At 34.8% G+C, this 13,101-nt stretch overlaps 2 protein-coding genes across 2 annotated transcripts; both read right to left on the reverse strand.

Annotated features, from left to right (window-relative positions):
* Window positions 1–80: 80 nt before the first annotated feature.
* Window positions 81–7,273, reverse strand: LOC137819019 (U-box domain-containing protein 33-like). The gene is made up of 7 exons (XM_068622721.1): window positions 6,857–7,273; window positions 6,519–6,637; window positions 6,057–6,169; window positions 5,287–5,797; window positions 4,273–4,818; window positions 720–1,442; window positions 81–475 (listed from the first exon to the last, which is right to left on the reverse strand). Exons 1-7 carry the CDS (start codon window positions 7,062–7,064, stop codon window positions 293–295), a joined length of 2,403 nt encoding a protein of 800 aa, XP_068478822.1. The 5' UTR covers window positions 7,065–7,273; the 3' UTR covers window positions 81–292.
* Window positions 7,274–9,047: 1,774 nt separating this feature from the next.
* LOC137810997 (actin) lies at window positions 9,048–12,038 on the reverse strand. The gene is made up of 5 exons (XM_068612537.1): window positions 11,824–12,038; window positions 10,735–10,809; window positions 10,188–10,581; window positions 9,332–9,945; window positions 9,048–9,241 (listed from the first exon to the last, which is right to left on the reverse strand). The coding sequence occupies exons 2-5, from the start codon at window positions 10,792–10,794 to the stop codon at window positions 9,176–9,178; spliced, it is 1,134 nt and encodes a 377-aa protein (XP_068468638.1). The 5' UTR covers window positions 10,795–10,809; window positions 11,824–12,038; the 3' UTR covers window positions 9,048–9,175.
* Window positions 12,039–13,101: the final 1,063 nt, after the last annotated feature.

A 13,101-nucleotide genomic window follows, 5' to 3' on the forward strand; every position in this document is an offset into this window, starting at 1 on the left:
GAGTAAGTTCAAGATAGATTAAAGCAATTTCATAAGATCTTACTGAGTTTTTAAAAGATTAATTAATGTCTCAAATCCGATAAATCTAGAAACTTACTACTTTTATATATTCCTCAATTACAGTCAATAAGTAGAAGAGACTAAAAGTGTTATTCCATCTCGATTTGGCGTCTCTTATCATTAAAGCCTTAAGGATGATTGATATGAGTTAGAAAGCAATAAAAAAAGGCAATACAATCATGCAAAAAAAAATGTAGATATTTACAACAATGATAAATGAATTAATGGAACTTCAAGATTTGCAAAGCCAGTCTTGAATAGCAAATCGAAGTGCATTATTGTGAGTGAGATGCAGGTAACTCAATTTTAAATTAGTCATAGGAGAAGTTTCGTGCCCATATTCCAGCCATTCTCTTATGGCCTTCCTTTCATAAGTAAATCCATCTGCTGCAACTTGAGGATCATGCATTATTTCCTGAAGAAACACCAAATAAACATGACCCACATAAATACAAAGACTGTGATGATCTAGTAAATTTTCTCTACAACTCATGCCACATGCCCCATGCCCAAGTCTCATGCTTAAATTAAATTCATGAAATTAAGAATGTTAAGAAACAATCACTGGTAGAATCATCGGCAATACTATGTATTTCATTTGAGTCATTGCATGAATATTACTACTAAATCTAGTTCTATAAATAACAAAAAGGAATTACCTGAAAGATTGGACACAAGAAAAAAGGTGGCACTGGTCGCTCTTCTGAAACGTACAACTGCTTCAATTCCCTCACTAGAGAGGGTGTTAACTCTGGTCTGTCTCTACTGTTCAGTTGGCAGCATTGCAATCCCAGTTCAGCCAATCGTGTTGCCCCTGTGGAATTCCATTCTCCAGCTGAAGAATCCAAAATTGAAGACAATTTTCCACATGAAATTGCTCTGCGCACTTCACCAGCTAATCCAACTGGAGTCCTACCAGTGAGGAGTTGCAGAATGATGAGTCCAAAAGAGTATACGTCAGACTTAGGTGTTAGTACTCCAGTTCTCTGAAGCTCAGGATCTATATACGAAAAAGAACCCTTTGGCTCAGTGCTTAAGTGAAAACAAGGAAGAGAAAGTGACTCCTCTTTCACTAGCCTGCTGAACCCAAAATCACATATCTTGCAACTAAGTCCAGTGTCAAGAAGGACAGTTTCAAGCGTCAGACCACCGTGAATAATAGTTTCAGGTCTGGAAGAATGTAGGAAGCAGAGAGCTCTAGCAATTTCAGAAATCCATCGTACTCGGATAGTCCATGTCAAAGGGAGAAGACTTCCTTTTCGGGATAGATAATCTTGAAGACTTCCATTGGGATAGTATTCATATACAAATGACCAGGCTTCAGGGCATACACCAAGCAAAGTAACCAGATTAGGGTGCTGGATACTACCAAGAACTCGAACCTGGTCACACAAGCATAAACATTGGTTGCATCAAACACGCATGCTAAATCCATACGGTAGACAGTCAAGCCAAGAAAGAAATAGATGCTATACGTATTTTCTTCTTAAAAACTCAATATCTATGCTAGGGAAAATTACAGGTTAGGATAACATAAGAAGACAGAAATTCCATTTTCACAGATCATAGAATTCATGTATTTTTGTAACTAAAACCAATTACAAAAAATGACAATGTTTTAACACATTATAATGGTGTTTGAGAAGGAGAATCCATTGATTTGTTTTCATTCATATAACAATTCTAAATGCTGAAATAAAGAACAATAATATTCTGATGGTTTTGTTGGAGAAATTTGAAAGTAATATATGACACTTTCTCAGCTAAAATTAAAGGAAAAGAAAAAGCCTAAGACATGGTCAGGGTCTTGTTCCCATGTATTAATGTGTGTTCTTGCAGTTTGAAAAGGGAAAAGTACTTGAGGAAATCCTCAATGCTTTGGAAGTGTTTAAAGTCATCTTATAATTTCTGTTAGTGTTGCATGTTTGGAATATCAATTGGTTTACTTGGGATGTCGATGGCCTAACACGCCCCTCCTCTACCTGGGAGCGGCTATGCTACCATACATGGAGTTCATATCAATATTACAAAACGATGAAAAATTGATGAAGATGTCATACTAAATTTCATCTCGAGACCCAAACAACGAGATCTGGATTGGAACCAACGCATATTCAAAGCTTAGTTACTGGGGTATTCATAGTTGCTGGTCTTGACCGGTTCACTAGAATGGTTAGAGCAACTGGAGCTCCTACTATCCCTAGAAGCTGACACTGGTAGCCATTGGGATTGAGTTCAGCTGCTTTTGACTACCATTCGTTCCACCATTACCTCTACTCTATTTCGATCTTTCTTTTCTTCTTTTCGGGGTCACCCAACGGCTTCTATTAAGAAGGCGGCTCAAAGGAGGCTCGAGGGCTTGTTAAGGGACTACACATGATATAAACAGTATGCTTAAAATGGAAAGACTACACATGATATAAACAGTATGCTTAAAATGGAAAAACTACACATGATGAGGATATACATAAAATTGATGAGGATATACAGAAATTGGTGGACAAGATCAGACTTGCACAACAGCCTTATAAGCACTACACTTTTGATGATATTGTATTGAAAAGAAAAGGCAAGGTTGTCATTAGTGATCAACAAGACATAAGACATAAGTTCTGAGTCATTTTCATGATTCTTTCTTTCATTGGTGGTCATTTTGGTTCTGTCTCACTTATAGAAGATAAGGAGCAGTTTTATGGGAAGGGACTACAAAGGGATGTGAAGAGATGGATTAGGGAATGTGTCATCTGTCACCGGTTCAAATCTGTAAATCAACTACCTGCAGGCTTCTTCAACCTCTGTCGATTCCTAATAGAGCATGGAAGTATATTTCTATGGACTTCATCACAGGTTTGCCTAAATCCCACACTTGATGAGCGCAATATTATAGACATTGATAGACTCACTAAATATGCTCATTTCATAGCCTTAGCTCACCCTTTTAGTGCAGCAAAAGTAGCACAATTATTCATGAATACAGTGGTCCGGTTCCATAGTTGGCTAGAGGAAATCATTCATGACCGAGATAGAATTTGTCATGAGTACTTTCTGGAATGGATTAATGCAATCACATGGTGTTAGATTGTTAAGATTCATAACTTTCAGTCCTCAAACCGATGGACCACAAACGGAGAACCTCAACAAGTCCATAGAGGTTTATTTGAGATGTGCTACAGGGAGAATGCCTAAAGAGGAACAAATCATTTAGCCAAGGGAGAACTCTCGTATAATACATAATACAAAGTTTCATACCACCACATAAATGACACCGTTTGAAGCTTTATATGGATATGCTCCTACAATTCCTAGTTTGGTAGATAATGGAGAAATTTTAATTGAGGCATTAGACTACACTATGCAGACAAGGGATCAGATTGGAAGAATGTTGAAGGAGAACCGTTGTAAAGCTCATGAAAGGATGCAGATGTATGCTGACAGAAAGTGGATAGACAAAGAATTTAATTGTGGTGATTTTGTGTATCTAAAGATTCAACCATACAAGCAACATTCTTTGGCAAACACATCTTTTCATAAGTTATCAGCAAGGTATATGGACCCTACAAAATTATTGAAAGAATTGGGAAAGTGGCATACAGATTGGATCTTCCAGAGGACACCAGAATTCATAATGCATTCATGTGTTCCTATTGAAGAAGTATCATGGCAGCCATGTCGTTTCACAACAACTGTCCACATTCAATGAAGATGGAGACTTAGTCGTCAAACCTATGGTGATTTTGGATAGAAGGATGAAAAAGAACAACAGGCCCATTATTGAAGTATTAGTTCAATGGGAACAGACCAATCCGAGGATGCAACATGGAAAGAATTACCTGAATTGCAAACTCAATATCCAGATTTTGAGTGGAGAGCAGTGTAAAGGACTTGGGGACAAGTCCTGTTTTGTAGGGGGGAATTTGTAATAACAATTTGTGAACAGAATTAAAATTCTATTAGTTGACGCTTATCTAATTCTGGCTTAGGAAAACAAATTTTGTTGGGAGCCAGAATTATTTATAGAACCTTTGTTTTGTTTTTTAGAAGATAATGAGAAGTCTTCTAGTTTTCTATATCCTCTACAATTTCATAAGAATTGAAAGTTAGTGTGTTCAGTTGAGTGAAACTTGCCAATTTCTGAAGCATAACATTTTTCCAATGATCCTCTCATGCTCTAAAAGATAAATATCTCAAAGCAGAAAGGCTGGGAAAACTGACCTCTTGATGAAACTCTGCTGATCCTTGCATGTTGTGTGAATGGAGCTTCCTTATAGCAACTGTTCTACCCAACATTTCTCCCTTATAAATAGAACCATATCCACCCTCCATAGCTTTGAAACTCTCAGAAAAATTGCACGTTGCGTTTTGAAGATCTGATAATGAAAATTCTGCCAATTCCGGAAATTCTTCGGAAAACCCAATGATGCAGTGATCTGCTCCAACATGTCCACAACTTTTCCACCGCTCAAGCCAGTGTAGGGCTTCCATTTTCTGTCGTCTGATTTCCTGCTTTTCATGCTGCAGGTTTGAGGAGGATGCTTGAATTAGTGATAGTTCATGTGTAGCTTCATCTAGCTTACTGTTGATTTCATGTACACAATTTTCTAGAAGGGAAATACTTCTTGTGGTCCTTTCCAGTTCTCTAGAAATTTCTTCTTTCTCCTCCAAGAACATCCGTTGCTCCTGTATTGTAGCGCTCATTGCATCCCCAACCTCTTTTCTGAGCTTTACTTCATGTGCATGGGCAGATTCAAAAAAGTCCACCTGATGAAAGATTAATAACTCGTGTTGGAACAGAAGCCCTGTGAAATATCAGAAAAAACTATATATATATATATATATATACTAAATATCACCACAAGTCATTAATTTGGAGATATGTAGTGAAATTGCATTGCGTTGCATCCATGAAATTTCTCAACAATAAACTTGGGCACTTCAATGAATTTGGGAAAACCGGTTCTTGCTACTACTTCCTGGTCTGTTCTACAATTTTTACTAAACATCTATGTTTCAGAAAATTTATTTACAGAATCCTAGTATCTTTCAGATGGCCTTTTTCTTGAATCTTCATGCATTAATACTATATCATTGTTACTTAGTTATGCAAGAAAGTATACTTGATCCCTCATGGCAAGCAATAATTTGCCTGGCAGCATTCCTTATAAGGAACAAGGTGCAAAGGCTTCTTTACAAGGACACTTCAAAACTTCTAGATTAGGTCATGCTTACCTTATTAATGGCCTCAATGGCTTTGAATTCCAACCTTTTGCACTTGAACAGCTCCACAAGGGCCTTGTCTGTTGCAGCATTAGCTTCTGCTTTGGCTTCAATAAGTTGACTATCTATTTTTTCTTCCTCAGGCTCTGAATGAGTATCTATATGCGGACTAGCTGAATGTTGGGGAGAACAATAACTATTGCAACTGGATGATTTGGATGAAAAAGTGGCTTCTGCTTCAATAATTTCATTGGGAACTGTACTTCGTGTAGTCCTTGTAGAATTTGATTGAAGACATTCTGAATGGAATAATTCATTTGTACCATATTGAAATGATCTACAACTCAAGCTCTCTGCCGTTGTAGTCTCAGGTTGAGCATGGGAAGACACAAAACAAGGAGTTTCAGAAGCTTCTCTTGTCCAAATGTGTTTACCTTTATAGACAAACCATATTTCACAGAATGGAGGAACATTTTTAACTGCAAAGTTTGCTTTACTGGAATTCCTTTTGAGTTTCATGCAACTGCATTTTTCCATTATTTTTGTAAAAAGGAAAGGTAAGAAAATGACTGGAGTATATTTAATGGTTCAAGTTATAAAAGCAGAGGAAGTCATAGATATGTCAGTCTCAGTCTACAGAAAAGATAAACATGGAGAGATAAGAGAATAACATTAACATTTCTGAACTAGAAGGGGTTAAAGAAGTGAATAAGCTGTTTATTGCAAGCTAGAAAAATTTCCTCTGTCTGACAGAATTTGTTGGTGATCAATGCATTACTTACTTTTCTGGGGTTATTGCTCCAATAACAAGCTTCCTGATATTATGCACAGTAACCAAATCTACAATCCCTTTCTGAACTTGATCAGCTTCACCAATGATACTAGTTACCTTAACCTGAAAACAAATTACTTTAACAAAGACCATTAATAATTGCGGTCTTCCCACAACTTGCATTACATATAGTACATAATGAGATAGTTTAAACAAAAGAAAATTTCAGTTATAACTACTCATATTCTGAAGGGAGAAACATGAAAACAGAATGATGACTCAGAGCTTTACCAGTAAACATTTCCAAAGGCCATAAAATAAAATTAAAAAATAAGTAACTTCTTCCATCATAAATGAAATCAACAAAAATTTAACCATAGTGCAGATGAACAAGCGGAAATCAGCATTAAAATTATAGCCTATAATCTCCTATTTGTTGTGACTATAAATACGCAAAGAGATGCCTGCATACCTTAGCTGCACGGCAAAGGCTCAAGTACTTCTCCATAAGCCTCTTGCTGTCTTCTCTTTCCTCTATTCTATAAGCAGACACGACTTCAGGACTAGCTTGGGATGCTGGCAATTTTCCTACTGCACAAGATTTCAACTTTACACGAATCAAATCATGGGATATGATGAAAAATTCTCAATAACCAATATACTATATATACTTCAATTATCAACCTTGAGCCTGCCAAAGTGCCAAAATACAAAAAAGGAGCTAAATTGACAGCAAAATTCAAAGGGGGAAAACCAAAATCCAAATTCAAAAGAAGTGCTGAAACATGAATATGAAAGACCAAGACTTACATAGTGTGGGGATCATAGTAGAAGGTCGATAAACATGAAGTAAGCATATATGTGCACTGCTGAAATGGGTGAAACACCATTGAATCAAAGTGGTGTCTTTCTTAAGGGACTTCCCAACTGCCACGTGGACCTTCTCATCACATTCATAGTCATCCATGGCCATGAGGTGGGGTGGTTGAGTTGAGAAGTGTAGAGCGTTAGAAGGCATGGAGAGGAAGTTGAAGCTCCATAGTTTAGAGTGGCAATGGGAAAAGGAAAAATGAAGGGCGAGTTTGATGGAGATTTATTTATTTTTCAGTGATCATTTTCTCTTGAAACTACAAAGAGGAAGGCTTGACTTTTGCACTGACTTCATGATGCCGCGTGGTATGTCACTTCTGTCTTCAATGTGTGCCGTGTGTGTGCATTTTTGCTTGTGTTGTGTGGTCTCAAGGAAACAAAACTTAGGTAGCTTTTTGGTAGATCAATCTTTTTTATTAAAGACTTGTGAAAAAGTAACCTTACAATAAAAGTTATTTCTTCAGTAAATAAATATGTCAATTTATAATGACAACGACTAGAAAATTGTTTAGCTTTATAAGTAGGAACAAAATTTGCATAATAATTTATTATAAAGTTTTAATTTCCTTATAGATGTTAATTATAAACTAATCGGTTCTAACAAAGTTGAATCGCAATGTATTTTACAAAGCACTTTAGGGAACTGGTTCTTTACCATTAAAAAAATCGGGTTCATCTTTTTCTTACTTAGAGAATTTTTCGTATTTAAGATTGATTTCTATCCAATAAAATATACGTAGGTATTCATATTTATCTAAAAACATATATTTTTATTTTACATTATATTTGTTTTTATTTTAGATCATATTTGTTTCTATTAAGTTTTATATTTAACAAAAGCAATATGTTTCGGTCATTCTACCATTTGTCAACAGAATCTAAAAGGAATGTGATTTTTCACATTTTTTGAAAATTGAGAACATTATATTTTTACTTAATATTTTATAAGCTAATATATTTTATCATGCAAAATCGCACCACCGATATTTTTATACACAATTCCTCCTCTCTTCTTTTGACTTGAGTCTTTATTACGAAACATATGACTGGATTGCTCATACCCTACGGGCAGAAATGAACGTCAAACGTGAGTTTTTATACATAAATTTAACTTATAATAATAATTAAAACAAACATTTAATTATTCAAATATATTTGAAAAAATATTTTTATTATAATATTAATTTTACAAAAATATATAACTTATTTATAGTTTTAAGAAAAGTTAACTATATAAACAAAATAAAATTTATATAATTTTTTTAATATTAATTTATATGATAATATATCATATTATATTATATGGATTTATATTTATAATTATTGTGATACATAAATTTAAACTATATCTTTTATTAAAATATTAATTTAAATAATAATAATTTAAATATTTTTTAGATACTAATTATAATTTTAAATCTTATATAACTTCTTTATAACATTAAAACTATTTAGATAAATAAAATATAAATTTTTATAAGTTGGTTAAATTTTATTTATTTATAATAATTTTCATAATTCATAAAAATAAAGTTGAATTAAAAGTCAACTTTTAAAAAATTATATGAAATGTTAATTAAAAAAACTAGCATTTAAACTTAATTTTTTGTGTATGACATATTTGATATGATTTTATATTATCTTATTTTTATCATACCATATCTCATTTTAGCATATCACATATGCTTTTATCTTATTCGTCCAATGAACGAGCCCTAATGTAAGTATTATTTTCGATTATAAGTGACTCAACTTTTAAATTAAACAATTTTAATTTTACAATTAATTTTTCTTTTACTTGAAATTCTTATATTTTTTTAGTAAAGATATTTATATATTGAATTGAGTAAAGTGTTTTAAATTCTTATTAAAAGCGTGCAAAAACCAATATAATAAATTCTCTAAAAATAAATAAAAAATATTTCATCCTCGAATTTAATTCGTTGGATAAATTTGAATGATAAAAAATGTATGTTGTGGTGTAAATTGTCTTAGGCCATAGCCATAGTTGTAGGTTTTAGTTTGTTAGCCCATATAATAATTAAGGTATGAAAGTAAGGGTTATATTGAGGGACCCATTCCTTATCATGTAGAACAAAGTATAAGGTGAGAGGCGTTCAACAACTGCCAATGATAAAAAAATATCAAATCAAAGAATTTACTCCGCCATCAACCCAGTAAACTGATTTAACAACCCAAAATTTTATAATATAAAACGAGGAGGCCGTATTTTCTATCGCCGACCCCACCAAGGAGCATCTAGAAGCATTTCCTGTGTACAATTGAAGGACCAGCCTCATCATACTCAGACTTTGCAATCCACATCTGCATTTCAAACATCATGTCATTATATTAGTATCGCCACATTACGCAATTTCAATTAAAATAACTGGTAGTCTTTAAATAATTCTTTACCTGTTGGAAAGTGCTGAGAGAAGCCAAGATAGAGCCACCAATCCAGACACTGTACTTTCTCTCAGGTGGAGCAACCACCTTAATCTTCATGCTACTAGGGGCCAAAGCTGAGATTTCCTTGCTCATTCTGTCCGCAATACCAGGGAACATGGTAGAACCACCACTGAGAACGATGTTGCCATACAAGTCCTTCCTAATATCAACGTCACATTTCATGATCGAATTGTAAGTGGTCTCATGAATGCCAGCAGCTTCCATTCCAATCATGGATGGTTGGAAGAGAACTTCTGGGCATCGGAAACGCTCAGCCCCAATGGTGATAACCTGTCCATCAGGCAACTCATAGCTCTTCTCAACAGAAGAGCTAGTTTTTGATGTTTCAAGCTCTTGCTCATAATCAAGGGCAATATAAGCCAGCTTTTCCTTTACATCCCTTACGATTTCACGCTCAGCGGTGGTAGTGAAGGAATAACCTCTTTCTGTAAGGATTTTCATCAAGGCATCAGTGAGATCGCGTCCTGCCAAGTCAAGACGGAGGATGGCATGTGGAAGAGCATAGCCCTCATAAATGGGGACAGTATGGCTGACACCATCTCCAGAGTCTAGAACGATACCTGCACAAGTTTATTCAACAAGCATGAAGAACAGCCAAGTTAGACAACCTCATAAATCAGCTCTACTACTTCTAGTCAGCTTAGGAAGAAAGAGTCTTCCACCACAACATAAGCATGACATTGTCACAGGGAGAACAAAAAGGGCCTTCTCAGAGCATTGAAGGTTTAAAATAACCAGCTTAACAATTTTAGAGAATAGCTAAAACATGGAACAGAATATTTTTCTTGAAGAAGTGACTAACCAGTTGTACGGCCACTGGCATACAAGGATAGAACAGCCTGGATGGCAACATACATGGCAGGGGTATTGAAGGTCTCAAACATAATTTGGGTCATTTTCTCACGGTTAGCTTTTGGGTTGAGAGGTGCCTCGGTGAGCAGAACTGGGTGCTCCTCGGGAGCAACACGGAGTTCATTGTAGAAGGTGTGATGCCAGATCTTCTCCATGTCATCCCAGTTACTCACAATACCGTGCTCAATGGGATATTTAAGAGTTAATATACCTCTCTTGGACTGAGCTTCATCCCCAACATATGCATCTTTTTGGCCCATGCCAACCATCACTCCAGTGTGACGGGGACGACCAACAATGCTGGGAAACACGGCCCTTGGAGCATCATCCCCAGCAAATCCAGCCTAGAACATTGGAATACAGTAGACTCACAGTAAATCAATAGAGAGTGAAAGGTACCATTCTCATTTATGCAAAAAAACAGAAAGCAAAAATACTAGTAAATCCAATCACTTTAGGAAAAAAAAATTGGAAATATAACCATCAAGGAATCTTACTTTGACCATTCCTGTCCCATTATCGCAGACGAGTGGCTGAATATCCTCACCATCTGCCATTTTCTATTTTAAGATCTGAGAAAAAAAAAAAAAAAAAAGCCGCTCAGCACGTTGAGAACAAGGGCATTTCACATACACAATCTAAACAAATGTTACACATGCAATATCGGCTACGATGATCCTGAGCTCTTGGCTACAACAAAACGTTTGCAGAATTTATGATATAACCTAAAGAGGCCTAAATCACGGGAATCATTCTCTTGTTTGATATCTTTACTTCACAGGGTGATCCGAAATTTTTTATATTTAAATCTCCCAAGAATCTAGATACACCCTACGGTTGGTGATTGAATTGCAAGAGGTGCAGTTCTAAATATGTCAGATTATTTTTTAAACAGAAACTAATTCCATTCTTTTCTGAAAATGTTTAATGAGAAGTTTCCTTAAAAAACTAGACCTTATACTTTAAATAACTTTTTTCCATATTCAATTTAACTAGAGTTCAACAGAGTTGAGAATCATTACAATCATTTTTATGGTAAATAATACTTTACTTATTCACACTAAAAATATACACATTAACTGCATATCACAATTAAATTCTCTACAAATACTATTAAATATTTTATTTAATTTTATTCAAAGAAGAGAACATAATACTCGAATCTTCATATTAGATTCAAGATTTTTAAAATCAACTTGCGAGTGTGCATGACAATGCAGCAACATCAGCTGTATTTGTCTGCAATTTCCAGCGGATTACAAGAATCCGCAACTTCATCAGCAGCTAATTTTTCGATCTGATTTTAACGAAACTTGCCTAAACACAATCAGACAACCATTTCTGACACTTGCAGATTGCGATCTTATCAAACAGGTTATGTTACGCGGTCTTACTCTAAGAAACTCAACAAATCCTAATAATTCCATAATCGGAACACAGATTGCATAATCCTAAGAGCATACGAGTCAGAATTCCATAATAACTAGCATCAGAAACGGTGAACAAGGCAAACAGAAGCATAATGCGAGATAACGATGATAGTCAAATGTAAACGGCGAATGAAAGAGAAGAGAAGAGAGAGTGACCTGAAGACGGAGATGGAGATGGCGTTTGGAAGAAAGGATTCTCCGATCTCAGCGACCCGCTCTTTGGGTTCAAAACTGAATTATGAAGGGAAGTAATGCCCTCTGAGAACTTGCGCTTTTAAAGCCCGGATTTCACCCTCCCACACCACAAACCCGTAACGCATCACCACCGTCCCTTCCATTTCCGCAACTCAATTGCCACAGGACACGTGTCCACTTCGATCTGTGGCTCCTCCGTCTATAAAGCTTTTGTTTTATTGCCTCTTCGCCAAATCAAACATGCGGTGACACTTCATATGTGGCCCACTCTTCCCCTGCTTTTCATCGCATGCCCCTAATTTGGCTTTAATTCCATTCTTCACAGTCACACACTCTTTTTATGGGCATCAATTTTCGATTAAATGTTCCTTACCTCTCAAAGCTATTTTAGAACCGAAAAAATAGAAAACCTAAATTGTGTTTAATATTCAACATCACATCTTTTTTGTGTGGGTATTACACAATAACCATATTTCTGAAGGAGATAAAGAAAAAGAAATATTGAAGGATAGCCATAATATTTTACTGATATTTTTAATTGACAGTTAAAATAGAACAATTTTTCGCTAAAACCTGAATTAAAGTATGTCGCATGGAGTTCCTAATTTAATTTATACCTTTGCATTTTTTTTAATTCGTTACCTTTTCATATTTAATTAAAGTGCCTAATCTATTATTATTTTCCGACCATGTTTAACGAAACTGTTCAAGAAACAGACTTATCTTTAACTGCGAAATAACAGAAAATGAAAATTGTCGTGGTCACACTATGTCCATTGAAAACAGAAATTGGGATAAGAAAAAGTTATATAAGCTTTTTTTATTACAAAAATGTGTTTATTCTAAGCTTGATTTGAACCATAAAGATTGAACCGGGTAAAAAAATTAGGTACTGATTATTAATTGTACTTTTCAACCACTCTAATAAAATCAATTTTTTCTAACTTTGATAGTAATTAAATGCATATAAATTATATATAACTCACTTTTTGAATCTTGATACAAATATAGCATGAGATTTTTTTACTAATGCGTAGCCTAATATGAATACTTTTATAATATTAAAAATTACTTTTCATAAATAAAATAAAATTATTTAATGAAATACAATTTTTTCTCAACATTTGTTAAGAAGTTTACTGCCAAATACTAATACAACTGTATATTGCACACAAGAATGTTTCTTCTTTTACCTCCATTTCTTCTTCTTCCATCTTCATAAATTTTCGTATTTTCAAA

Source organism: Phaseolus vulgaris, chromosome 11 (genome assembly GCF_000499845.2).
Source record: "Phaseolus vulgaris cultivar G19833 chromosome 11, P. vulgaris v2.0, whole genome shotgun sequence".
In the NCBI taxonomy this organism is placed as follows: domain Eukaryota; kingdom Viridiplantae; phylum Streptophyta; class Magnoliopsida; order Fabales; family Fabaceae; genus Phaseolus; species Phaseolus vulgaris.

Bases quoted from the DNA above. Each gene is read 5' to 3' on its own strand.
- LOC137819019 (XM_068622721.1), bottom strand. From the start codon at position 7,064: ATGCCTTCTAACGCTCTACACTTCTCAACTCAACCACCCCACCTCATG. The intron at 6,170-6,518 runs GTATGCAGGCAT...ATTTGTTTTCAG, and splicing joins GCCTTTGCCGTGCAGCTAAG to GTTAAGGTAACTAGTATCAT. The intron at 5,798-6,056 runs GTAAGTAATGCA...GGAAAAATGCAG, and splicing joins GGAGCAATAACCCCAGAAAA to TTGCATGAAACTCAAAAGGA.
- LOC137810997 (XM_068612537.1), bottom strand. From the start codon at position 10,794: ATGGCAGATGGTGAGGATATTCAGCCACTCGTCTGCGATAATGGGACA. The intron at 10,582-10,734 runs GTAAGATTCCTT...CCAATGTTCTAG, and splicing joins ATGGGACAGGAATGGTCAAA to GCTGGATTTGCTGGGGATGA. The intron at 9,242-9,331 runs GTAAAGAATTAT...TTTGAAATGCAG, and splicing joins CTCTCAGCACTTTCCAACAG to ATGTGGATTGCAAAGTCTGA.